At 39.5% G+C, this 25,434-nt stretch overlaps 1 protein-coding gene across 2 annotated transcripts; it reads right to left on the bottom strand.

Moving 5' to 3' along the window:
* Positions 1-547: 547 nt before the first annotated feature.
* On the bottom strand, positions 548-25,307 carry ankib1a (ankyrin repeat and IBR domain containing 1a). 2 transcript variants are annotated; one of them, XM_036566598.1, is made up of 21 exons: positions 25,084-25,307; positions 21,755-22,036; positions 18,825-19,125; positions 16,309-16,491; positions 15,603-15,720; positions 14,091-14,299; positions 13,893-13,981; positions 13,560-13,704; positions 13,104-13,264; positions 12,821-12,909; positions 12,483-12,613; positions 9,410-9,544; positions 8,090-8,176; positions 7,939-8,005; positions 7,659-7,804; positions 7,325-7,503; positions 6,997-7,048; positions 6,749-6,823; positions 4,546-4,666; positions 4,399-4,442; positions 548-3,179 (listed from the first exon to the last, which is right to left on the bottom strand). In XM_036566598.1, exons 2-21 carry the CDS (start codon positions 21,940-21,942, stop codon positions 2,460-2,462), a joined length of 3,240 nt encoding a protein of 1,079 aa, XP_036422491.1. In that variant the 5' UTR covers positions 21,943-22,036; positions 25,084-25,307; the 3' UTR covers positions 548-2,459. The 2 variants fall into 2 exon arrangements, with proteins under 2 accessions (XP_036422491.1, XP_036422492.1); XM_036566599.1 differs by lacking the exon at positions 6,749-6,823.
* Positions 25,308-25,434: the final 127 nt, after the last annotated feature.

Below are 25,434 nucleotides of genomic sequence, written 5' to 3'. Positions count from 1 at the left end.
GGCTGTTTTTCTTCCAAAGGCCATGGATAAATTGTTTAGAGACCTGGTATCATGGACTCCATTAAGTACTACCAGAAAGCCAGGAAGCCTAAAGTGGGCTGTGGTTGGATATTCCAGCATGGCAATAATTCAAAGCATACCTTGGAATCTAACGGATCTGAAGAGATTCTGTATGGAGGAATGGTTTTAGATACTTGCCATGTGTTCTCCAGTCTCATTAGGCATTACAGAAGAAGATTCACAGCTGTTATCTTTGCAAAGGGAGGCTGCACAAAGTATTAAATAAAGTGGGTGCCAACAATTGTGGCACATATAGATTGAAGAAAAATATTTATTTCATGGCAAGATTTAAGTTTTTTCTTTAAATAATTGTACTTTAAGTAAAGTTTTTATTATACACACACACACACACACATCATCTAAACTGCTTATCCTTCTGGGTCACGGTGGGGTGCTGGAGCCTATCCCAGCTGTCATTGAGCGGATGGCAAGATACACCCTGGACAGGTCACCAGTCCATCGCAGGGCAAGTAAAGGTTACATTTTTGTTAATATTTTGAACAAAAGATGACAGATAAGCAATAAAGAATGTTTTTACAGCCCTGTTTGCTCATGTTTACAATGGGTGCTAATATATGTAGATGGCACTGTATGACACTTTAGTCATAAAAACATTGCAGCTCTTATTTGCCAACATCTAACTCTGTATTTTAGAGTATGCAGTCCATCTACACAGGAGTCAAGCTAGTGTATAAGAAATCCAAGCAATGGCTTAACATCGGGTTGGTCCATGAAGATACAAAATGTTTCTAAAAAATGCTTTGATTGTAAAAGTCTGGTCTAACAAAAAATGCAGTCTCTTTACATTTCATTAATTGAATGCATTCCTTACAATGAGAGGTGATGGTTTGAAACTATAAATAAAACATAGATGTGGCAACACACAACTCTGTAGGTGAAGGACATAAAAAGGCACACTGAATGATAGAGTTGTATGCAAAAAGTTTGAACACTCTCAGTCAAATTACGTGCCTTGTTGATTTTCTAAGTGAAAATATGTTACAGGGAACATTTTCTCTGCAAATTATAGTGAACAATTTCTATCTGCTAGAAATGAGTTTAACAAATTGGAAAAAACATTTTATGTGTTCTTTTTTTCTCAAATACGTTCAGCAAATAAATAGTAATTGTGTATTAAATGTGCGGAAGTGTGTTCCTTGAAGGGTACAGAGGTGTACTTATTTTCACTTCAACAAACCATGTAATTTCACCTGGGGTGCCCAAATGTTTGCATACAAATATACAACTGTAAAGCATATATAGAGAAAAAGCAAGCTTTCCTCTGCTTTAGTCTCCTAAGCCCTGGCCAGCCTTTCTCATTGAGCTCTAGTGGCCTCTTGTGGCAAGTTTAGAAAGGATTTCAACTGTATATGAGACATTATGTAATTTCTAGTACAGTACTAATACAGTACAGTAATACAGTAATAAATGTTTAATAATGTTTAGCAGTCAACCCTTTCGGGAAGGATGACCTAGGATATATTCTTAGTTCTTAGCAAAAGTAGGCACAATGTAATCACTGGAATGCCTCTGAGGCACTGTTCAGAATGTGGGTTCAGATCATTTGAGGCAAAATTGTCTTTAAAGAAAATGCCACAGGTCTGTGTGCTGAAGTAAATGCTTGAAGCAAACAAGAATGATGGTGGGAGAATGTAAGAGCTTGATTACTGAGATCAATGCAGGACTTGATTGTGCAAACTGCATCTTAAATTTTAAAGACATCAGAAACTTCACTGATTTCAATTCAAGTCTTTCACATTTATGCATGAGTGCATTTTTTCTCCTTTCGAAAAATAAATAAATACATAAATAAAAGAGCAGAAGTATCATTCACTTTCCTTTCATTATAGCCTTTAAAGGATTTGCTTTTAGAAAAGTGTCTTATTTTTGTGGTACCACTAGAGTTTAAATGGCAACCCTGAACGGAGCTTTTTTTTTCCTCATAAGACTTAGACCTTCAGCATCTTCAGCGTTCTCCTTCTCATTCCTTCTTATATTTCATCTCAATGCTCTTCTTTTACCTGTGTTCTATAAAGGAAAGCTGAAGTGTTTTTCAAGCTAGTCTCTGCCGCATCTGTGGCGTATGGTCACTTACCATGGACAGCAATTTTGACACGTTTTCCTGCACTTAGTTAAAGGACAGAAAATCTGTTTACTTGAATAATGGATTTAGATGCCAATGGGCAGGTGCTGAAGCAAAGATATTTAACCCAATAGACAGTAGGTTGAAAAACACTGGAGTATTCCTTTAATCAGCCTCCACTACGCCCACAGACATGCTGTTTAACCACATGGCATGAACACTTCCTTTCCTGTATCCGTCACAATAACTGATCCTATATATAGTGTTTGGCCACATTAAGAGCACTCAGGTTAAGGAGCTGCATTAGCCTCTTTCCTCAGACCAGATGCTCCTGTTCCTCCCATTCTGAGGACAGCTCAGTGGGCTGTGGATGGGAGTCACAGTCACTCTCGTGAGGAGCAGTGCTACCGAGGTCTACACTGTAGTGCAACTCTTCCAAGTCTGCATCTGTCTTGGGCAACTCTGAACCGTCCACGCACTCCAGCTCCAAAAGGCTCGGCCTCTCCAGCTCCTCATTTTCCTTAATTAGAAAGTGGAGACTCTGTTCAGGTTTTTCTACCTCACTTTCCCCCTCCTGTGGCTGGGGGGGCAGTTTCAGCGCCTCGTCAGAAGCAAGCGCATCAGGACTAGCGTCCGCATTGGCTGAGGGGATCAACGCAATATTTTGGGGATTCATGTCATGGAACCAGGCCATGATGTTGCCAAGCAGGTTAGCATTGGCAGTGGGGTCCAGACCTGGGCCATCAGTGTAGGAGTGAAGGTTAGCGGGCGTGTACTGGCTGCTGATGTTGCCCAGCCTCATTAGGCTGTCCCCCAGCTCCAACAGCTCTGAGCTGCTGAGCGAGGCACGGGGAAGTTCCACAGTGTGAGGGACAGGCTCTAGTCTGGAAGGCAGAGAGGAACCGATAGCCCCCAAAGAGGCATCAGAGCTGAGCACGTCCTGGGGCTCTGAGTCCAAGGCCAGCCCGGACTCCTGCAGGGACAGCTGGATAGCCAGAAGGATGTTTGGGTCATCTTCGTCCAGTGAGCCGAGAGCCTACCCCAAAACAGAGCTTTCCGTTACAACCACTGTAGTTATAGGTCTGGTACAGAAAACTTTCACAGTTATACAGCTGAGAATGCACCAACCAGAATACCTTTCAACAGATTATTTTGTTGCAAACAAAGACATGAAAGTTAAGCAATATGCAAAAGTTGAAGAACCCTGGTCAAATTACACATTACATAGATTTTCTAAGTAAAATTAAATGAACATATCCTGTACAGGAAAGAAACTTAAATAAGGCATTTTCATGCTGATTTTAGTGCACAATGTCTATTTATTTGCTGACCTTAACATAATGGAAAAAAAGCGTAAAATATAAAATGTGCCATAGCATTTGCCATAATTTGTTAAATTCAGCAAATAAACAGTAACTGTGCATTAAACTACACATAAGTGTGTTCTCTGGAGAGAAAAATCAACAAAACATGGGATGCCAAAACACTTGCACACAACTATAAAGTCAAAATGAATCGGAAATCAGAATGGATTTACCTTCCATACTGTAACGTGTATATATGTGAAACATGGTATCAGGGAGGGTCTCTGAGCTCTCATTGTTGAGGCTATGTGGGGGCAGTGAAAACTGATACTGTTTATCCCCCCACCCGCTAGTGCACAGTGACATCATCAAAAATCTGAAGACGTTTTAGAAACTGGCAAATTGCTAATCATGATCAATTGCTTTTATATTATTTGCTCAAATTAGACCCTAAAGAAATTTAAACAGTACAGTTTGTTTTATGAGTGGACAAAAAAAACCTTCAAATTCAAAATATATTCAAATATATAGTATAGTATTATTCAAAAACACTTTTTCATCATGTGAATGCAAGGTTCATACTAACCGGATTTTTTTTCTCTTAAATTAATAGATACGATATGATGAAATCTGCCTAATATGACCAAGTGTACAAGCTAACAAGGTAGAAAGGTCCATTCTGATTTCAAGTTGACATTGATATATTTTGAGCTGAATCTCTGTGATATTTTGACTTTTCTTCATTATAAATGCTACTACAATTGACAGAGAGGGCTCACACTTACACTAATACATGCTTTAGTGCTCTTCAAATAATATGAAGTAATAATAAGATGCCTTGATGGTGCTCATTCGTGTCCAAAGTGAACTGAACTTTATCCATGGTTCAGCAAACTCCAGTTACTAAAAGCTTCTCAGAAGCACTACAATGAAAGCAGGGGTTAAACTCACCGTGGTCACATCATATCTCCTTGATCCACTTCCTTCTTGAGGGTCTGTGAAACACAAACTCATTTTTCATTTTCATACAACAAAGGGAACCTCTTAGCATTTGGCTCGGCATTGACTAAAAGCCTTTGAGATGTGGGATCAGGGTACCTAAAGTGCTGGAGTTGGGGTCGCTGGGTTCAGGGGTGTTGCTGCGGAGGCTGTGTAAGCTGAGCAGGTCCCCTCTCCTCCGCTGCCTGTGCCTCCGTCTATACTGGAAGTCTGAGTACTCCTGCACCAAGAGAACACACAAACTGCTTTTAATCTAAAGACAGTTATTATTGCTTCTTAAAGACAATTTAATGAGCCACATCGAGTTGAAAAGTGAAAAAAATGTGTATAAAGTGGCTGAAGGATGTATTTACATTTCATATTTATATTATAAACTGTTTAACTATTATATAACCATTTAATATCTGCAAATGCCACCAGATCACAGGTGTCATCTACAGTCATAAAGAAGTATAATTAATAGAAATGTTTACCAATGTTTACAAATGTTTAGGGAACGGAAAAGACAAGGTTGCTCTTAAATGTTGACTGCTGCTTGACCACTGACAAGCAAATGAAAAGGCATAATAAAAAAAACAATCTAATTTGATGGTATGAGACAGAGAACATTCAGACCACAATGTATGATGGATTTGGGTAATGCGGAAGGCATGCCAAAGCAGATTGGACACAAACAGTAGACAGACAAGAGTGCATGTTTATAATGATCTAGTTAATCTAAAATAGCTAGTCCACAGTACGAAAGTGACTGCAGCTGGAAAATCAAAAATAAGGGTTATAAGGAACTGAGAAAGAAGTGAGGGTATAGTGAGGGCCTTGTCTCACAAGACAAACTTCTGCCTTGATACTTTTCGCTGTATAACGTGGCTGAGAATCATCTACCATCTCATTTAGAGGCTGTTTGAAAGAAGTTTGACTAACAAGCCAAATGACCAATCAATTTTTCCATAAACAATCTGAAAGAGTCACTCGTCAGACCACAGTACCACTGTGCATCAGTCCATTTCAGATAAGCTCAAACCCAGAAGAAGTCGGCAGTGTTTCTAGACATTGTTGACATACTGCTTCACCTGTGCACAATACAGTCTTAATTTGTATTTGTGGATGCAGTGACGAGCAGTTTTTATTGACAACATTTTGTAAAGTATTCCTGAGTCCATGCTGTGATATCCATCACAAAAGCATATGGGTTTTTAAATGCAGTGCCATCTGAGGGATCGAAGGTCACGACCATTAAGTTTTGGTTTTTGACATTGCTTTTTATGCACAGAGATTCTTCTGGATTTCCTTAATCTTTTAAGATTGTTATGCAACAAACAGGGTGAAATACCTAAAGTCCTTGCCATGGGTGGTTGAAGAATGTTATTCTAAAACAGGTGGACTATCTGGTGATGCATTTTCGGGCAAAGCGGCAAGCCTCTACATATCCTTGCTGGTAAAGGACTAAGCCTTTCCTACGTGCTACATTTATACTAAGCATGATTACATCACCTCTTTTAGAATGTTTTCTAAACATTTAATCATGATTCTAGTCTTAAATTGTCCCAACTTTTTATCATTTTCAGAAAGAGTGTATATTTACAAAAACAATGAAGCTGAAAAGGTAGAACATTAATTATCTTGTCTTTGTACTGCTGTCGTTTGAATATGGGTCATAGTGGAATTACAAATCGCTACTTTTTGTCTTTATTTGCATTTTTCCTACTGTCCCAGCTTCTTTGGAATTGAGTTTGTTATCTTGCTCTCAAAGTCTCATTTTTCATCATGATGGCCAGTGCAGCCAGCTGTTTGCTACGGTTGACTAAAATTTAGCTGGAAAAACTAATCTTTCTTTCCCATCTGAATGATAAAAACTAACTGACAAATTCCTGATAGTTGTTGCTAGCTTTATGTACAAAAGATATCAGACATTCCATTTCTGTACGCATCTGTGACTGAGACTAAGGCTGCGGTAACATTACAAGCCTTATTGCTCAATTCAGATTTTTTGCGCAGATCCAATCTTTCTGCCTTGATGGTGCTCATTCGTGTGTGTAACTGACACCAGGAGATACAAGTTAACTACATGAAGGTATATGTCCAAACTGAACTGTCTCAATTTTCATCCGGTTTAAAAAGGTGACCACTTGCAACCATGTTCTTGTATTAGGTAATAAATACTGATTGAAAGATATTGGCAAAATGTGGATGGGATCTTTCTGGGAATGTGGTGAATAAAAGTAATGATATTAAAATGGATGGAGAAAAACACTTGTTTTCCTTTTTTTCCCCACCAGAGGGTAGATGGTGTTTTCTGTGGTACCTGCTGCTGGTCTGCTGTACTGTCAAAGTTCTCACTGTGTTCCCTCCCTCCCAGTACTGAGTGATCCCTCAGCATCTTTAGACACAGAATGAGACACAGTGACCTACTGATACTAACAGCAGCACCAAGCACCTCATACAAAGACACACAGCTGACACTGCCACTCAAGCTTTTTAGTTAGCCTGTTTTAGCTTAGCAACAGCGGTTACCCAGCAGAAATGGTTACAGACGTATAAGCAGTTTCTCACCTCAGGAGAGGCAAATCCTAGATACTCCCAATCCCACGTTCCACCTGCAAAGCTGAAACAAAGAAGGGGTGATATATTTAGATTATCAACTTTATAAAACAAAGGGAAACTTGAACATTTAAATATCCCAGTAAACCTTAGATTACATCTTAGAACACTAATCTGAACAGAATTGAAAACTGCTTCAGTTTTCACTCAGTCATGACGGTATCTTACTTTTAATGTAAGGTGAGAATGGCAAAATGTTCATTTCACTGTTCCAGCTCATGATAAAAGTAAAGAAAGAGAAAAAGCTGTGCAGTGGGCAGTGCAAGCCTTCAGTATGCACCTTCGGCGTGGCGCCTCGGGGGAGTCGTTGGGGGCCACGCCACGTGCAACTGAGGCCAGGAATTCTCTTCTCTTCTGCTGGATGAGACACGCAGCACTGATGATCTTATGGCGAGGGGTGCGGAGGTAAGGCCTGTTCACCTTCTGGGCAAGGTCCTCTGTCACCATCTCCAGGTCAGTCTGAAGAGACAGAGAGAAAAGAAGAGAGAAGATATTTGAGAACTTTGATGGAGAAATATTGCATGAAAACGTAAAAATAGAAAAAAGATTGCAACAAAAAAAACTGTCAGATTCATAAGAAAGCAGCTGGTCAGACGGTTACAAAAAACACTTACCTGCATAAGTTCAAATATTTCTTTCTTTGTGCTTTTGGGTTCTAAAAAGAAACCATAGGGATAAGAGCACTTAAGGATACGTCGGGTCTTGAGAAGTTCTTGAACCCCATCTTCAATGAACATGGTGTCAGGTGGAGTGCCCTCTCCTGGAGAGTGAGAAAAAAAGATATTGTACCTTACAGAACCCTAGACACAAACACTTGATTTGAATTATATAAATCGTTGTGTAAGAGGACCACAGTGCACAGTTTGATGCCCCTGAGGTCTGATTGCGACTCACGGCCGATGAAGGCCTTACTCAGCTGCTCCATCTTCTCTTTGGCCGTTTTCAGGAGGCGCTGCTCCAGCTGGCAATTTATCAAAGACAGTTTCATCAGTGACAACCACCTCAACAGCCGCACAACCAATCTAACCCAGGCTGAAGTACTCACTTGGTAACTGTGTTCATGGTTCTTGTATCGAGTGTAGTAGTGCATGAAGCGGTCAAGTTCCTGAAAGCTCTTATGCTTCTTCTCTGCCTGTGAAGACCGAAGTAAACAGCAATGATACTAGTAGACAATGACATTAGTAGCAGCACTAGTGTATGCATCTAAAAAACTGTCAATTTCAAAATGGATTTTTTATATGTAATCCATTGCTTATTTCTAGAAACATAAAATACTGCGCAAAAGCTAGAGACCAGACTTTTGTTGTCAAAATGCCATTATGTACATTTTATTCATTTTTCAGATTGTAATTTTTTCAGTGATAAAATGACACAAAAGTCTCCAACAATAAGTGTATGAAATTTATCCGCACTTAATCATCCCCTCTATTTTGTGCACACAACTACCACTTTAACGCTCCCAACTTTCCAAGACTTAAAGAGTTAAAGCTGTGTCCTCCCAACAAAAGCTGTTCCCAATGGCATTACTGATATTATCTTCCCTTCAAAGAGACACTAACATTCGCACAAGCAACTACCCAAACACACCTTATCTGCTATGCAAATTTCTCTCTCATGTGCATCTAAAATGGCTAAAGGGGATATTTCTGTGTAAATTAGATATAGAATAATACACTTGAATGATGAAAAGTCGAAAGAAAATAAGCAAAAAAACAAGAATAAAAACTAGAGCAAAAAACTAGATACTAAGATTTAGAGGAAATAGGAATTCCAACAACCATGCAAGACCTGGTAGACCACCAAAACTGTCAACATGAGATAAATAGTACAGTGGAAAAAACCCACAGTTGTTTCTGTCCATTCTTCTAATGTGACAGCGAAAGGATGTGTCACTGTCAAGAAGAAGACAAGGAACAGTAAAACCACAAATCTGAGACATCAAGTCAGTAATTAAGATTACTTGGACTGTGAAAAGCAGAAAAAGCAACCAAACTCTAAGACTAAAATAAGCAGTGTTTACAATGGAAAGATGGAAAAATATACCTGCAGATTTCTTTGAAAAACTGAAAGCAAACCTCTCTAAAAGAATGGAAGCTGCAATATTATATATTAGATTCAGTTGTGGAGACTTACGTCTAATTTCTGTTAAATACATGTTTCTGCTTGTTTCCCCTGATGCAGAAAATGAATTACTTGTACTTAATGGCTTTTTTGAATAGAAATTAAAGAAGTAATAGCATAGTCCCTGACTTTTACGCAGTGCTGTATTTGTGGTTAGCTCAGCTCCATCATAAAAAGAAAAAAAATAAGCCTTAAAATGTTTCATCTGTACTGCAGTGTGTGTGTGTATCTGTGTGTATACTACCTCCACCGTCATCTCCTTGGACTGCTCTTCCACCTGCTGGATGACCTCGTAGCGGGTGCAGCGGTAGTAACCTCCAGTAGAGGAACTGTGTTTCTTCCACTCCTCCAGACAAATCCAGCAGAAATCATATTTACACTGAAGACAGAGAAAGTGTAATCTACTGTTAAAAAGATTAGGGCTAAGTGAGGTGTGCATTTTACAACCATAGACACTAATAGTCATTCTATTAGGTACACTGGCAGTCAAAAGAATTGCTCATATGCATAAATGTCGTACAGCTGTTTAGCAACTGTTCTTCATGTGTTTATCCTGTCTGTTTACTTCAAGGAGCAAAATCAGTGAGAGACAAACTAGCAACAAAAATGTTTCCTAATTTTAAGATGTGGTTACCTTAGCTGTCCTGTACCTCTCACTGCTTTTCAAATACATTCAGTAATGTCTGAGGCACCAGATTGGGCAGTTTAGCACTGTAATGCAATTTTGCTTTGAAAGTAATTAATTACCGGGCCTTTTTTGTTATCTCTTTGCATTTCAGTTAAGTTGTTTCAAAGTAAATAAATAGAATTTATGAAGTAATGTGTTATTATTATTATTATTATTATTATTATTATTATAAGAAGAAGAAGAAGTTATTAAAGAAAAGCATCTCAAGCATTTGTTATTCTTATCAAATATCAAAGTAATTTGCAATAAAAAATTCAATAATTAACATATTCGATAGTTACATCCCCAAACAAAAAGAATAATAATGAAATTATTACATAATCATCTAAATGTATAAGTTAATAAATTAAGCATGAATTGCATGCTGCCCTTTTTGTTGAGTTTATAAGAATGATTTAAGCTTTTGGGAATTCACGTTTAAATTGTCCTGAGGGTGGGTCTGTTTGTGGTTCACCATTTTTGGCCTTATTGCAATCTATCAATGATATAGTAAAATCTGTATCAGTATCAATGTACCAGTATTCACTGTTATACTGGTATCACTCCCACTCTAATGCCATGCATCATGTATTTATTCATTTACATTAAAATCAAATTAAAATTTGAGCCTAGCCTCCTGAAAGCAGCACAGTACAAAGTGCTTTGTAAATTAAGATGACCTTAATGCTGCAGTGCATTTGAAAAACAAACGCCGTGGTCAGAACTGCATCTGCCGTGGCCCGGGTCTCGATCCTTTACAAACCCTTCAATGGTCATAAGTGTGTCCTTGATTCACAGCACAAAAGCAGCAGCATAATCTTTCAAAAGATCTAATCAATGCTCTTCAGTCCGAAATGTCCTCCCGTTTCCAAGCAACAAAAGCGCTTGTTTCTCCACAGGTAACGCAAGGGCTCCACAACGTCCAGCAAGGCTGCAGTGCTCTTCATATACTGCAGAGAGCTGCTTTTCTCACTCGTTCAAATCATGTGTCTCAGGGCACCAGCACAACCCTTGAAATCACTAGGCCTCAAATCATAAAGGCTAAATCAAATCCATTAAGAAGAAACCATAGCACATTCCGGTAACACACAAGTAAATGGCCTTCATGAAGCCTAAACCAACACAGCCCAATACTGAATTCCTAATGCACAAGAGAAAGCCAAGGGAGCAGATACCCTTCAATCTTCTCATCATTAAGATTCATTTCAGGCCTACCACACTCTTAGTGAAGAATCCCCATGATGAGCTAAAACTGGCCAAATCACTTGTAAGGTGCTACCCAGGTATAACACAGAACAAAAAACTGTTACATTGAAGATAACATTCAAATTAAAAAACAGCTGTAAAAGCCTTTTCAAATGCCTCAACAGCCATCATCAGCACAATGGAGGCTTCAGTTTCAGCACACAGCTCTCACTGTCCTTGAATATTAATAAACGTGCTCAACCCAACATGCATTTAGCTTTCATTTTGCGAGTGTTTGCCATCTTCTTTCCCGTCAGTGCGAGGGTGCTGTGAATAGCTTTCCCCTCCCCCGTCTCGCCGCCTGTCACTCAAAGTCCGAGTTAAGCCTTCATTAGGGAAATAACAGGGAGGCTGGGGCCTCTACATAAGCTTTTATTCAGACACCTGCCTCTGACGTCAAAACAGCTCTTTAGCATCACACACACACACATCGCATTATAGATGAGACGCTGCCCAGCTAATATACACACAGAGACTACCAGCCCCTGAACAAGAATACCGACTGGATATATTCTACATATATAAATTCAACATACATAAACATTTTTAGATTTTTTTTTTTGTTCAGTGACAGTTTTTTGCATGGTTTGTTTGGTTGGTTGGTTTGATTCTTCTTCCTGATGTGTCTCAGACATTGTATGGATTTACTTAATTAAGTGTAACCTAATGAAATATTAATTAGCTGAAACAGGTTTTGTATTGGCTGCTTTAAGGGCAGATCTGGAAATGGTTAAGGCAACATACTGAGACATAAAATCACTGCTCATTGCATTAACTATTATGTGCATTAATTCTAACGTGAGTGTTTACACAAAGCCCAGATAAATAGCTTTAAAAAACAGTTTTCTCCGGTCATCTAAGACTTGCACAGGACTGTACGTTGAGTGAACTCTTGCCCCACTGTGCTATCCTGTGGTCTGCCAGATCGTTTTTGCAAAAATCGTGCATTTTTACTTTCTAATGTACCAGTGAACAGTCAATAGTGCCAAACAGATTTGTCTACAGGTATATCTCTCTATCTAAACAGATAAACGTTTTGGGTATGTCTCTGATTATTCAGATTCCATCCATGATGGAACTGACGCGTTTTTGGTATTCATATTGAGAGATAACAGTAGCGGACTCCAGATACAAACGCCATATCTCACCCAACATACAAAATATTATTCTGGAATTTAACCTCATAGTCATGATTTCATTTCATATCCCATGTGCAAGAATCCCATACCAAAATCAAAACTGCCACTGTCCAGTTACTTAGGTGCACCACTGCATGTGTGGCTTCTGACTTCCAGAAGCACACTACAGCGTATCTGTATAGTATCAGCAGTGCAGTAGATAGATTTGATCTCAATGGCCACCACATTGGTATTCATTCAGGACATATCAGTTGCATGCCACTGACCTTGGCACACTGCATGTGATTGCAGCCCTCGTTTTTCTGGATAGGGGACTTGCAGTTGGCACATGGTTTGGAGTTGGTGAGTAACCACAGGCAGTTGGCAGCATCTTCATAAGCTTCACTTACTCCAGCCACTATCCAGAAAGGATCAGAAATTAGGATTATGTCATCTTTTGTTTGCTGAACATACCAATAAACACACAGAACTGTTAAAATGTGTCTTATATCAGAAGCAGCAGAGAAGAGTTGGCATATGTGGACCAAATGACAGACTAATCAACATTATGAAAAACACTGCATTCAGGAATATAAGTGTTGGAATGCTCTTAACATCATCTTACGTTCTTCTGGCTTCATCTCAGAGACTTTCTGCAACCACATTTTCCATGTCTGGCAGTCACATGGTTCATGGGCCTCACCAAGACACTCCCTGGGGGGAAAAAAGGCAGCCGCAAATTAACAGAAATCATATTTTTGGACAGATGGAAATATGCATAAAAACTGCATTTGATCTCTATAATTAAAAAAAAAGTTCATTTTCTCTGTTGATTAGAAATAACAAAAAAAACAGCAAACAAACAAACAAACAAACAAGTGGCTAACATAATTGGCTGAGGCACTTACCAGCAGAAGAGGTGGCCCTTTCCACAGTCCACAGCAGGAGCTGAGAGGAGAGGGAAGCTGAGGGCATCTGTGGCAGTAGTGCCAGGTCTGGAGAGACGAACTGCTCTCTCACACCTCGCCACGGGACACCAGCGGATAGCTGGGTTGTTATCCACAAAAGCCTGCAAATGGAAATGCAAAAAGAAAAAAAAAGCCCCACTCAAACGACCATAAAATAATATGGTCATTCCATATGCACATAACATAATTTACACAAAGATACAGCATGTTTATAACCAAACAGAACTGGACTGAATTTACATCTTAGTGTCTGCAAAATGTTTTCACTGAAAGACACTAGGCAATTAAAGACTGAAGTTAATAATAAGTAAATTAAATTTAATGGACAGCAGATGCCAAGTGTTTTTTTTTTCTTATGGCAGAAGTAAAGTCATTTTCTGCAGACTTCAGCGGTACCTTAATGTCGAACTGCAGGTAGCGTTTATCCATCTCCCTGGAAACCACACTCTCTATGACCTCTACTGGAACCAGCTGGAAGCACTCATAGGCTGGACAAAAGATATTATGCGCTTCCCCCTCCTGGATTTTCACATTCAAAAACCTGACACAAAACAGAACGCAAGCTTATCACTAAAATGATAATATGCAAAATATTTGTCTTTGTTAAACCAGGGAAAGAAAGATACAGTGGACATCTGCTGACCTAGACACCTGAATATAGAGAACCAATATTTGTGATTAAAAGTGTCGTGAAACATAATTTTGAACAAATTGCTTTTAGACACTCACCCTTCCCAGCATGCCCGGCAGAACTCGTGCCCGCATGGCATGTCCACAGGCTCTTCAAAAACAGAAATACTGCACATGCAAATTCCACACTAGCAGGCAGAAAAAAAAATATATCATTGACATGAACACATTTTAGTTTAATAAAAATTTACACTTCTATTTGTGTATGGAAAACTCCCAGCTTGCCTACAGACTCACCGGTGCCAGTCCCTCTTCTGCAGGTGACAGGCTTATCTCATCGGGGGAGGTAAGTGTGGAGCGGGTGGTGCGGGGCGTCCTGGGGGACGGCAGCGTGTCCCAAGCATTGTAGCCACTGGGTGGAGGGGTGGGCATCTGCACACCAGAGCGCTGACAGCAGTTCTCTGCATTAGACATCCAGGCCTCCAGAAGTTTCTCTCTGTCCCAGTCTGCCACATAAGGAGTCGCAGAAAAAACAAGGTAAGCGTTCTCTTAGATTCTTCCTTCATTGTCCCACAAATGATAACATCTGACAAATGTTAAAAATAAAGACAAAATAAAGACATATTACCAGATCACCTATTTTGATTCATATCACATTCAGCAAGCATAATAGCATATTTATTTTCTCATTTGTCTTCAGTAAATTGCATTTATTATCTAAGTTGCTGGCCTGGCCTATTTATTTTTTCATAGTTTAAAATATATCTTTGCACTTCACTCCTTATACTCCTTGAGCTTAGTGACTGAGCTATAAGTATATGCATCTCAGCTCCTAATGGAAATCAAAGGTCAAATATTTCTTAAAAGTTATAAAGACTCCCAACAATCATTTAGGAGTAGACCATCTAGTAGACCACCAAAACTGTCACCCTCAGACAAACAGTACTTAAGCTTTCATCTTTGAGAGAGAAAATCAAGCTCTATTCTTGCTACAGATCTGATAAATCCACAGGTGTTTCTGTCCATTCTTCCACTATTAGAAGACAACTAAACCCTATGGGTCTGAAAGAATGTGTAGCTGTCAAGAAGCCGTTTCTGAGGAAAGGAAATAAACAAAAAAAGAAGAACATGTGCTAATAAAACAAAAGAAGCTGCTGGTGTTTTCAGAACCAAGTAAATACTGATACAGATACTGAGGAAAAAAGGTGTTTGCAGATTTCCTAGAAAAACTTTCAGCAAATGTCCATAAAATAACAGAAGATACAATTAAGGTAAAGGGTAGACAGACTAAATACTGAAATATTTTATATTATATTTAGTTGTTGATGTTCCCGTGTTATGTTAAATGTGCATTTTCTGCTTTTTTCCTGATGCTAAAAAATGAATAACTTACTAGTACTTTGCACTGATTTGACTATAATTAAATAAATGAAGGTGTTTCCTAACTTTTACATAGTACTGTATGCCTACATGTAAATAATGTACACATAATGGATTCTATTCATAACAATACTTTGGTTTGTTAAGCTAATAGGAGTTTCTGAATCATTTCTGGTCATTTATTGACCGACTATATGCAAAACCTCTTGTGCATTTTTGTTCATGTGTCTTGTAATAACATAAATTACACTGTCAGAATTACATAAACATTTATGCTTTTGATGGTCTAGACACTCACAGGCAGGCACACCAGGCACTTCCTGGTAAGAGATTTTCCATATATATAAACTTTCCCTTTGAAGAAACATCCTTTAAGTTCTTTGTGTCGGAAAACAGCCAGCCATATCCTATCAAGAGCTAGAACCATACCATGAGCTCTCAAAAGAGCCTCAGCTGTGAAGAGAGGAGCCTGCAGCATGTCGGCTGTCTCCACTATCAGCATGTCCTTCAGCCTCCGTAGGTCCTGAAGATTTAGGCCCTCATATGGCTACAGAGAGAGAGACATAGAGCAGAAAGATGCAGAGACAGTTCAAGAAGTTTAATGAAAAGTTAAATCCAAAAACACTGTTTATGTTGTGTCTCAGACATTGAACGATGCTATCGTCAGTCTCCAGCTGCCACTACAAATTGAAGTGTGGCTGCTACTAATCTCCCTTTAATGAGAACAAACCTTTCTACTCCCATGACATCAGGGAGCAGAAAATTAACCTGCATGCACTTTCTTTTAGGAAGTGATATTGGCAGGTCACAGCAGCAGAGCCACTGCTAATAAAAGTACTGCACATACATACACAATAAATGTTTGCCTCTATTTGTAAAGCTTGCTAGCTCTGCCAAGATTTCTGAAATACCACTGGACTGTCAAACAGCTGAGGCATTTCTGGGAGTACTCTATCATGTGCCCAGAATAAATCTGACCAGAATAAATGCTTTCATTGCGTTCTCAACAAAATTCCACTTGCGCCCTCCAAACTCACTACTGCTGCTAGACCAATCAGACAGGTTTCAAAACTATGCTGGAAGAGAAAAACACTCCTGGAAAAAACAAAGAGAAAACATTAAGGATGCAGCACACCTCTCTGCGGTCCAGGGCAGCGTACTCTGCCTCTATCTCCTGAGCTCCAGGGTCCTGAGAGAAGACCATCTGAGACTCCAGACTGAGAGCCAGCTCCTTATGACGCTGCTTCTCTGCACAGTCACACGGAGTCTGATGCTCCTCGTTCTCCACAAACAGGTCTGCCTCACTCTTCACCAACAGCTGAGCAACACAGAGGTGATCCATCAGTGTCTCCTCATATAGTCCATGTGAGACAGAATTTGCATCTTCTGCATTGTTTGGTAAACAAACACTGTCCCTTTGATGTTTACTAACATAAATAGGAATATGACACAGAATCAAATCAACCACATTTTGATTCATAATGGATGGGACCAATTTTGTGAGAAAAGCGCCACTCTAGGCCGTCTGGAAGTATTAGATACGCCACCGACTGAGTATGAGTGGTAGCCTGACCAATATTAATTTAAAGGTTCAGTCAGATGTTACAAACAGAAAATAGCTGTAGCAGCTCTGTTCCTGAGCTCTTTACTGAAAGAGTCAATGTAGGTAAAATATATGTTAACATGTTTGTTGTAAGCTTTAAATAAAACATGGAATGTGTTTTATAAGTCTTCAAATGCATCTAATGTAGATTGGCCAAAAATAAAAGTGACCGCCATTAGCTTCGTGCTAAAATACTACTAGAATCCCAGGGGCATTAGCAGAAATTAACATTACAGAAGTGGGTTGTTCTTGTTTTTTAAAGTTTGACATTTATGGCCTGAACTGAAGGCCTATCTCTAATAGTCATGGTTTGCTACTGGTCAAAAGTACACCGTCTGTCAAACCTTTGGGGACATTAAGCTGTTCAAAACGTTTTAATATAACCATGTTACCAAAAAAGTTGGGACCCTGTGCAAAATGTAAATACAATTCATTTAAACCCTATATTTAATTGGAAATAGACAAAATATCAAATGTTGAAACTGAGAAATTTTATTGTTTTTTGAAAAATATTCAGCCACTTTGAATTTGATGCCACCAACACGTTTCAAAAAAGCTGGGACGGGGGCATGTTTACCACTGTGTTTCATTACGTCTTCTTTTAACAACACTCTGTAAGCGTTTGGGAACAGAGGAGACCGACTGCTGTAGTTTTAAAACTGAAATGTTTTTCTGTTCTTGCTTGATATAGGATTTCAGCTGCTCAACAGTTCAGAGTGTCCTGTGTCATATTTTTCCATTTCATAATGCAGAGAATATATTTTCAATGGGTGACAGGTATGGACTGCAGGCAGGCCAGTTTAGCACCAGGATTCTTTTACTATGGAGCCATCTTGCTATAATACATGTATAATGTGGTTTGGCATTGCCTTGTCGAAATAAGCAAGACCTTACCTGAAAAAGACATTGTATAGATGGCAGCATATGTTGCTCCAATCGTTCTGTATATCATTCTACATTAAAGGTGCCTTCACAGATGTGCAAGTCAGCCATGCCGTGTGCACTAATGCACCCCGTACCATAACAGATGTTGGCTTCTGAACTGTGTACTTAGAACAAGCCAGATGGTCCCTCTCCTCTTTAGCCCAGAGAATGCAGTGTCCACTGATTTCCAAAAAGAACTTCAAATTTTGATTCATCGGACCACAAGATACTTCTCCACTTCACCTGAGTCCATCTTAAATGAGCTTGGGCCCAGAGAAGGTGGTGGCGTTTAAGGATCCTGTTTATATGTGGTTTCTTCTTTGCATGGTAGAGTTTTAACTTGCATTTGTGAATGCAGCTACAAACTGTGTTCACAGACAATGAGTTTCGAAATTGTTCCTGAATCCATGCAGTGATTTCCACTACAGAATTGAGTGTTTTTATGCAGTGCCACCTGAGACTCTGAAAATCATGGCCATCCAAAATTGTTTTTTTGGTCTTGTACCTTGCATACAGAAATTTCTCTGAATTTTCTGAATCCTTTAATGATATTATGTACCGTAGATGAAATCTTTGCTACTTTACGTAGAAAAACATTATTCTCGAGATGTCACAATATTTGTCCATGCAGTCTTTCACAGAATGGTGATCCTCCCCATCTTTACTTCAGAAAGACACAGCTTCTCTGTAATGCACCTTTTTATCCAATGATGTTACTGACCTGTTGCCAATTAACATATTTAGTTGTGAGATGTGCCATCAGGTGTTTTTAGCATTACACAACTTCACCAGTCTTTCGCTGCCCCTGTCCCAACTTTTTTGAAACACGTTGCAGGCATTAAAATTCCAATTGTAATTTATGAAAGACTAGCCAGGTTTATTATGGCTAAAACAATATCACATCTGACATACAAGTAACCTTTGTGACATTTTTAATTAGAGTACTACCCTGAAAATACTGCAGTAGACAGTTCTACGCTGAGAATAATTAATTTTCAATGAAAATCAAATATTACTTGATAAGCTCAAAAGTAGGCAAGGTTTCCCCTTTTGCCAGACAGTGTACCTTACTGAGCACCTATATGAGGCTAAGAGCCCTCCACATACTGATAGCTCCTCTGTACCTCCACGCAGCTCTTCATGCCAGCTGCAGCGGCATAGTGCAGGCAGGTGCTCTTCTTGTTGTCAGTAGCATTGACATTGGCACGCTCATACTCGCCCTGGTCAAGTTTGGCCCCTGTCCACCTGAGCATCATCTGCAGGCACTCGGCACGACGTTGCTCGTCCTGCTGCGGGCAGCTGAGGCGCGGCTGCAAAGTTGCCTCGCACAGCAGGATATGCGGCCCCATGCAGAGCATGTGCAGAGCCGTCTCGTTGTGCACGTTGCGCTTGTTGGGGTTGCCATCCTTGCAAAACAGAAAGGACCTAGAAGAAAACCGAATAGAAATGGACTGAGCGCCAAAAGCTCAGAAACCATCAACTAAATGTTTGGGAAATACAGCATGACTTTTTTAGGGACACTTGTATGAAATGAATATGCTTGTCAAATTAACATGATTGTAAGAATTTCCTTTAAGAAGCAGAGCTGAGGTGATACGCAAGTCAGTACTACACAGTAAACATCACCTCTGAATTTCAACTGTTATACAGTTGTGTGCAAAAGTTTGGGCACCCCGGTCAAGTTACGTTTTGTTTATTTAGTTACTTATAAGTTAACACATCCTATACAGAGAAAAAAAACTTTTTAATGCAAAATTACTGTTTGCTTGATGAATTTAACATATTGGAAATAAAAATACATAAAATGTAGCCTGTGAAAAAGTTTTGGCACATTTTATATTGTATGTTTATTTATTTTCCAAACTTCTCAGAAAAGTGTCTTATTTAAGTCTGTAGAGTTCCCTGTAGAGGACGTTTTTACTTTTGCATACAGCTGTACAAGCAAGAAGGTGCCTGAAGTATCAGAACAGCATCGACACGGTTAACCCTTCCAGGAAATGCACAGCGCATCACAGTTATTTTAAAAAGGCAGAGGCCAAAGCCCCACAGCTCAATATTTCATTATGTGCAAGAGTGCATTAGGAAGACATCATAACCACATTAACAGAGAGCACGGCATGACACTGCTCTGTCTAGCTGGAAGCACTCGCTGCTTCATTGCCAAAAAGATAGTAGGAGATAATAAGCCAGGCTGATATCATTTTCAGGTAAATCAACTTTGGGAGCCACAGTGTGATTGATAACAGACTCAGATTACACTCTTGATAGGTCTTGGGGTAATTTACACTCTTTTCAGTGTCAGGAGTGAACGTGGCGTTTGGTCGACTGCAAGGCCGTTCTGTAGAAATGACTCAGCGCTTTATTCCGGGAAGTCTGGGGTGTAGAGCTGGCACTGGAACTTTATTAGTTAATGGAACTCCAAACAACAGCGTTAATTCTCTGCATTCACTGCACTGTCTCTCTCTTGAACACCCTCTGCTTTCAAAAGAGGACTGGAAAGACTGTTATTAAAGAACAAATACTAAGCTACAGATAATGACATATAAAACCTTATGCCAAATGCACACAATGGCCTACTGATGCCATGTGTACCGTTTGGGTTTGTTTCCAACAAGGAACAAGTCAGTACAGCAATCGCATTCACTAAGGCTTATAAGCAGTGCTTTATAGCTTTCATCATAACCAAAAGCACCAGAATAAGACACTAACCTTCTATGTTAAAAGTCTATCTAACACTCTCTATACAAAACAAAGATGAATACACTGAAATCAGCTATGTCCTGTGCTAAATCCTAAATTGAAGAAACATACAGTCCTGAATCTATAAGAGACGTGTAGGGGAGGAGACTCTATATCCGCTCGTGTGGTCATCTAAAGCCTCCTGGCCTCTTTAAGTGCCCTGTCACTCAGTAGGAACAGGGAAAGAGGAGGGACAATGAGTCATAAGTAGCCAGCTGCCTTGGATAGTAATTACTATACCAGACATTTTCTCAGGAGGGTGCAACCAGCTATTGAAATCTTCCCCAGTGAACTGCCTGTAGCCATCGGTTGCAGTTCCCTCGACAGAAAACAAAATGTAAAACAGTGGTGCATTCAGCAGCTACACCTCTAAACTGCACTGCACAAGCACATGATGGCTTCTGGTGGATCTGCCTCACCACACAGAAGCTGGGGACTATGCCTGTGGGGGGCCAGCTCATGCACTCAATGGTAATTCTGTCTATGGAAGCAAAACTCCTCCTCTGTGCTGTTGTGTGGCAGAAAAAATGTACTGTTTGCTTTTAAGCAGTTAACTGTGTTAGGATCTTTTTTGTCAGGGGGTCAAATCTATTCCTTCTAGAGAGCTACAGATAAAGTAAAAGCTCAATATGAATAAAAAAATAAATTTCCAAAGAGTGTTAAAGGGGAATTCCACCAATTTATAAAGCTTTCTGTATAACACATTTGTTGCAATGCAAAGAAAGTCATTCATAGTGGTTTGATGCAAATTCTTAGATCTTAGTTAGTAGTGGTGATAAGATCCAAGAATCTCAGAGTTTGCAGTGCAAATATAGCCGTTATATTTATTTTCCAAAACAACCAGTGAACCCACATGTGTCTACTACATGTGAGTTTTTATGTGTAATGTTTATAACAGAAAAATAGTGATATATCTGCAAAAAAGTTGTTTTGGGTACAATACTGCCTTATAACACCCTGTATGTACCATTTTAAACCAAAGGTTTGTCTTAAAACTATCATGAAAAAATGTTTTAGGCATCAGGCAGAGAATTCATGACCATTTAATGTAATAACATTCTGAGACGGAGCTTATAGAGGCATTAAATTCTTCAGATGTCTGGTTCCTATCACCACCACTGTAAACAACTCTGACTTGGTAAGATGATATTTGCATCTTAAGCATTTAACTATGTAGAAATTTTGCAAAATTGGTGGAATTCCCCTTTAAAATGTCACTTGCTCTGCCTTGTTTTGATGCTTGATGATACAGTGCTTTGGGGAAAGTCACCCTAGATTAGAAATGACTCAGCCCTGTTCCAGCTCAGGCTCTTACCTGATAAGGCGGCTCATGGCATGACGTGAGGCATAGTGCAGCGCCGTGTTGTGCTGGTAGGCCTCTCCATAAGAGGCATTGGGGTCTAGAGCCTCCTTGAACTGGGGGTTGTTCTCGTAAAGGTGGCAGGCCAGCGCCTCGTCCCCGCTGATCAGCGCTTTGCGGAACTTGGTGGCGGTGTTCCCCATGGCCAGGTGGGTACAGGGCACAACAGAGCGGCCAGCGCCCACACTCGGCCCTCAGCAGTCAGCGTGGGAACACATAAACCACACACTACAGGTCCTGTGAAGTCACAGCCAATATGCCCATTTTAGTGAAAAAGCCACCCATTTACTTACAGTTCAATTCAAAACAAGGTGTTAAATAAATGTAGCCTATAATATGTGTAAACAAAAGCAGAAGGAGAAACTCAGTTCAGAAAGAGATAATGTAATTGGCTATTAAGTTTCCATTTAGACTGACATGTGTCTGTATAACATCAACATTAAAATGTGCCTGTTCTGTGCTTTAGCAATCATTTGTCTGTTATCTTGACAAGTCTGGACCAGCTCTGAACCTCGTAGGCCTCTTCACCCGTGATCATGTGAGCATTTGAAAAGATAGTTTGTAACTTGATATATGCCTTGTATGCTTTTCTGTTCTTTTAAGTTGATTAGGCAACAAGGAACCAGATGAAACCAAATGGCATGCATCTCGCATACTTTTTGGAATTTCTCAACTTCTCTCAGCAGCAAAGCAAAGCTTTCTAAAGCTGGACTACAGTCCAGAGCAACAGTTTTAATGTCTTATTAGATCTAGCTCTCTTCAATGCAGTCTAAACAATCACTGATCCAAGTCACTTATCCTCCATTAAAGGCCGAACTTGAACTTTTCTTCCTTTGTTCTTTCAATGGATGAGAAAGGCTTTTTTCCACAAGTGCTGCTACAAAATAATTCAGGAAAACCCACAGTTCTTTTATTAATAGCGCAACTACTATAGCCAAGTGCATAAACTCCGGTTGATATGGGAAAACATTTTTCCCCTGCTGAAGCCATTTTCTGCTCTAATAAATCTCCTTAAAAGGGCCGTGGGAGACAGAGCGGGCGGCAGCAGCAGGTGCAGCGTCAGGGCTGCGGCGGCGCGGGGGCCAGCTACACCCTCTGGGTTGATTTTTAGGTCATTCTGTCTGCCATGCTCACGGCCTCTCGCATGGTCATCCTTCTCATCTCAAAAAACATCTGTTAAGTAACAGCAGAGAAGACATTAACACGAAAGAAAGATCAGATGATTCATAAACAAGAAAGATTTTCTACACTCCAGCAAAATGTGAACTGCTGATATCATGTGGACTGATCCTCGCAGAGATAAAACATGCTCAAATTTCAGGTGGGTAGCGACTGCATGTTAAACTGTACGAACGACGATGAGAGCACAAACAAACCATTCTTGTTCCATAACCTTCACTTGTACTGTGTCATTACAGCTAAATAAATAATCCCACACAAGTCCATGGGTAGGACTTCATTTGCATTTTACACAACAGTTTATAAAATAAAACAATGCAGTCTTTGTGTTTAAGGCTTCACTTTTTAGTGCTGTCTGTGTATTTTCGTAGATTTCCCTGATTTGACCCAGTGGCTGTTGGACTATTTCCTGTTGTTATATACACAGCAGTAATAAGCACTGACAACGTTCAGCAGATACACTAGCAGATAGTCAAATACTACAGAACCACTATAACAGTAGATCTCATACACAAAACAAAGAAAACATCAGTGCACTTTCTACAGTCTACAAGAAACTACCTTAACAAACAGACATGAAAAAAGTGATAAAAAAAAATGAAAAAGTAAAGAAATGAATCACATGGCAATCCACAATCACACAGCGAAGGAAAAAAAAATCATATTCACACCACACTGAGGTGGGTCATTTTGGCAGAGAGATAAGTTATCCAGAGTTCTACTATACAAGATAAGATGACATGATTCAGTCATTGAGGAAGAAGAACTACTGCTGGACAGCAACCTTTCATAGACCTTCCATAGGACCGTCCTATCAACTAGTAAGAACAAACTGCAATCAAGAGTATTATATGTATATCAACCTATTCTTGTTCCACAACTAAATTAAGATACTAAATATGATAAGTGAAAATGGCACAGATGTTGATCTGGTTGGTCTGAAATTGTGAAATACTGTATAGTTAATGAGTTTGTATAGTTAATGACCTTGGATGAACCCATTTATTTTATTTCATGCAATCTGCATAGTTTTATTAACAATCCACTTTGTATTTTTTATTAAAAATGAGATAAAAAAAGATTTAACACGACAAATTAAGTAATAAAAACTCTTTCTAGCCACACGGATTGAACAATTTAAGTAATTCCTTCTTCATATTTGTGCTCAGGTATGCTCAGGGAACTTTTGGACCAGATAAAATTGTAATTCCAAACATTGTCGTGAACTGGTTAATATCTTTAACAGTAATGATGTTTGTTTGGATGGACAGTTTGCCTGATGAGGGCACTGAATGTAAGACAAAGCACACCCTTCATTTTCAGCCTTAACCAGGTCACATGGTTAGCTTAGTACCCTTTGTCTGTAAAGTACGTAAGCGGCTTCAAATCACGATTCACGCTTCTATCTCAACTGAACTGTTAGAAATGGCATTTTGCCCATAAAGACATTAGCACAGATATTTCTATCAGCAGTCTTCTTGGTTTTCGTCAAAGAAAACTTTACTTATCTCCTCACAAGTTAACACACAATATAGAATGATGATGTGAGACGCTTTATGGTGGGATGAAACGGGTTAAACTCTGGCTTCACATCAAGCCAAGAGTATTTTGACTTCACCTACTGACTGAGTTACCAACTGTAGTAGCAGAGACTAGGTTAGCTCAGTTAGACCCTAGCTACCTGCTGCTTTAACCCTTATTTAAACCAGAAACATCGCTAAATAACTACATAATTTAACCTGCCTGGTTACCTGTGAAAATTACAAACATGTCTCAGCGCCACAAACACAAACATGTTACCGATACGGTATGAGCTTCTTATTCGAATTTCTCGTTCCACCTTAAATAGTGCAGCAGTTACGTTCTATGCCAGAATGCAACTGCTGCACCATTTAAGGTGGAACGGAAAATTCGAATAAGAAGCTGGCGAATAATGAGTTCAGCTTCGAGGCAGTATGTCAGTCTATTAATGGCTCATTTCAACACGAAAACCTCGTAGTTTTCTGATTTAGCTAATGTATTTAGCTGTAAAGCAGCCAGCAAAACAACATACACAACATTACATATACACGTACCAGTAGCCGGCAAGCTAGCTAGCCACGTACCTCATCCTCATTGATCTGGCTGGACATCGAATAAACCCCCCTCAGCAGGACAATGCGGGAAATAAAACGCTTCATCAAAACTGGAAATTGTTACACTGCCATTGTTTTTTTTACCTAAAGCCTTAATGTCAGAGATGCTTGACAGACACTGTGCATGCTAGCCGACTGTGTTGTGTGCTCAGTGTTTCACTATGCTGTGGTGAGGTGGGCTCGTGAGTGTGTGTGTGTGTGTATTTGTGTGTTTGACTGCCAACACCAGGAGGCTGGCTCATTTTTCATAGGCTTTCCTTCTTCTTTTGCTTCTTCTTTAGCGATTCAGACACATTAAACACTGAAAAGTATAATACTGCC

The sequence above is a fragment of the Colossoma macropomum genome, unplaced genomic scaffold (genome assembly GCF_904425465.1).
Source record: "Colossoma macropomum unplaced genomic scaffold, Colossoma_macropomum, whole genome shotgun sequence".
NCBI classification, from domain to species: Eukaryota; Metazoa; Chordata; class Actinopteri; order Characiformes; family Serrasalmidae; genus Colossoma; species Colossoma macropomum.
The sequence above is the reverse complement of the archived record's forward strand: the minus strand, read 5'-3'. Positions and strand labels throughout refer to the sequence as shown.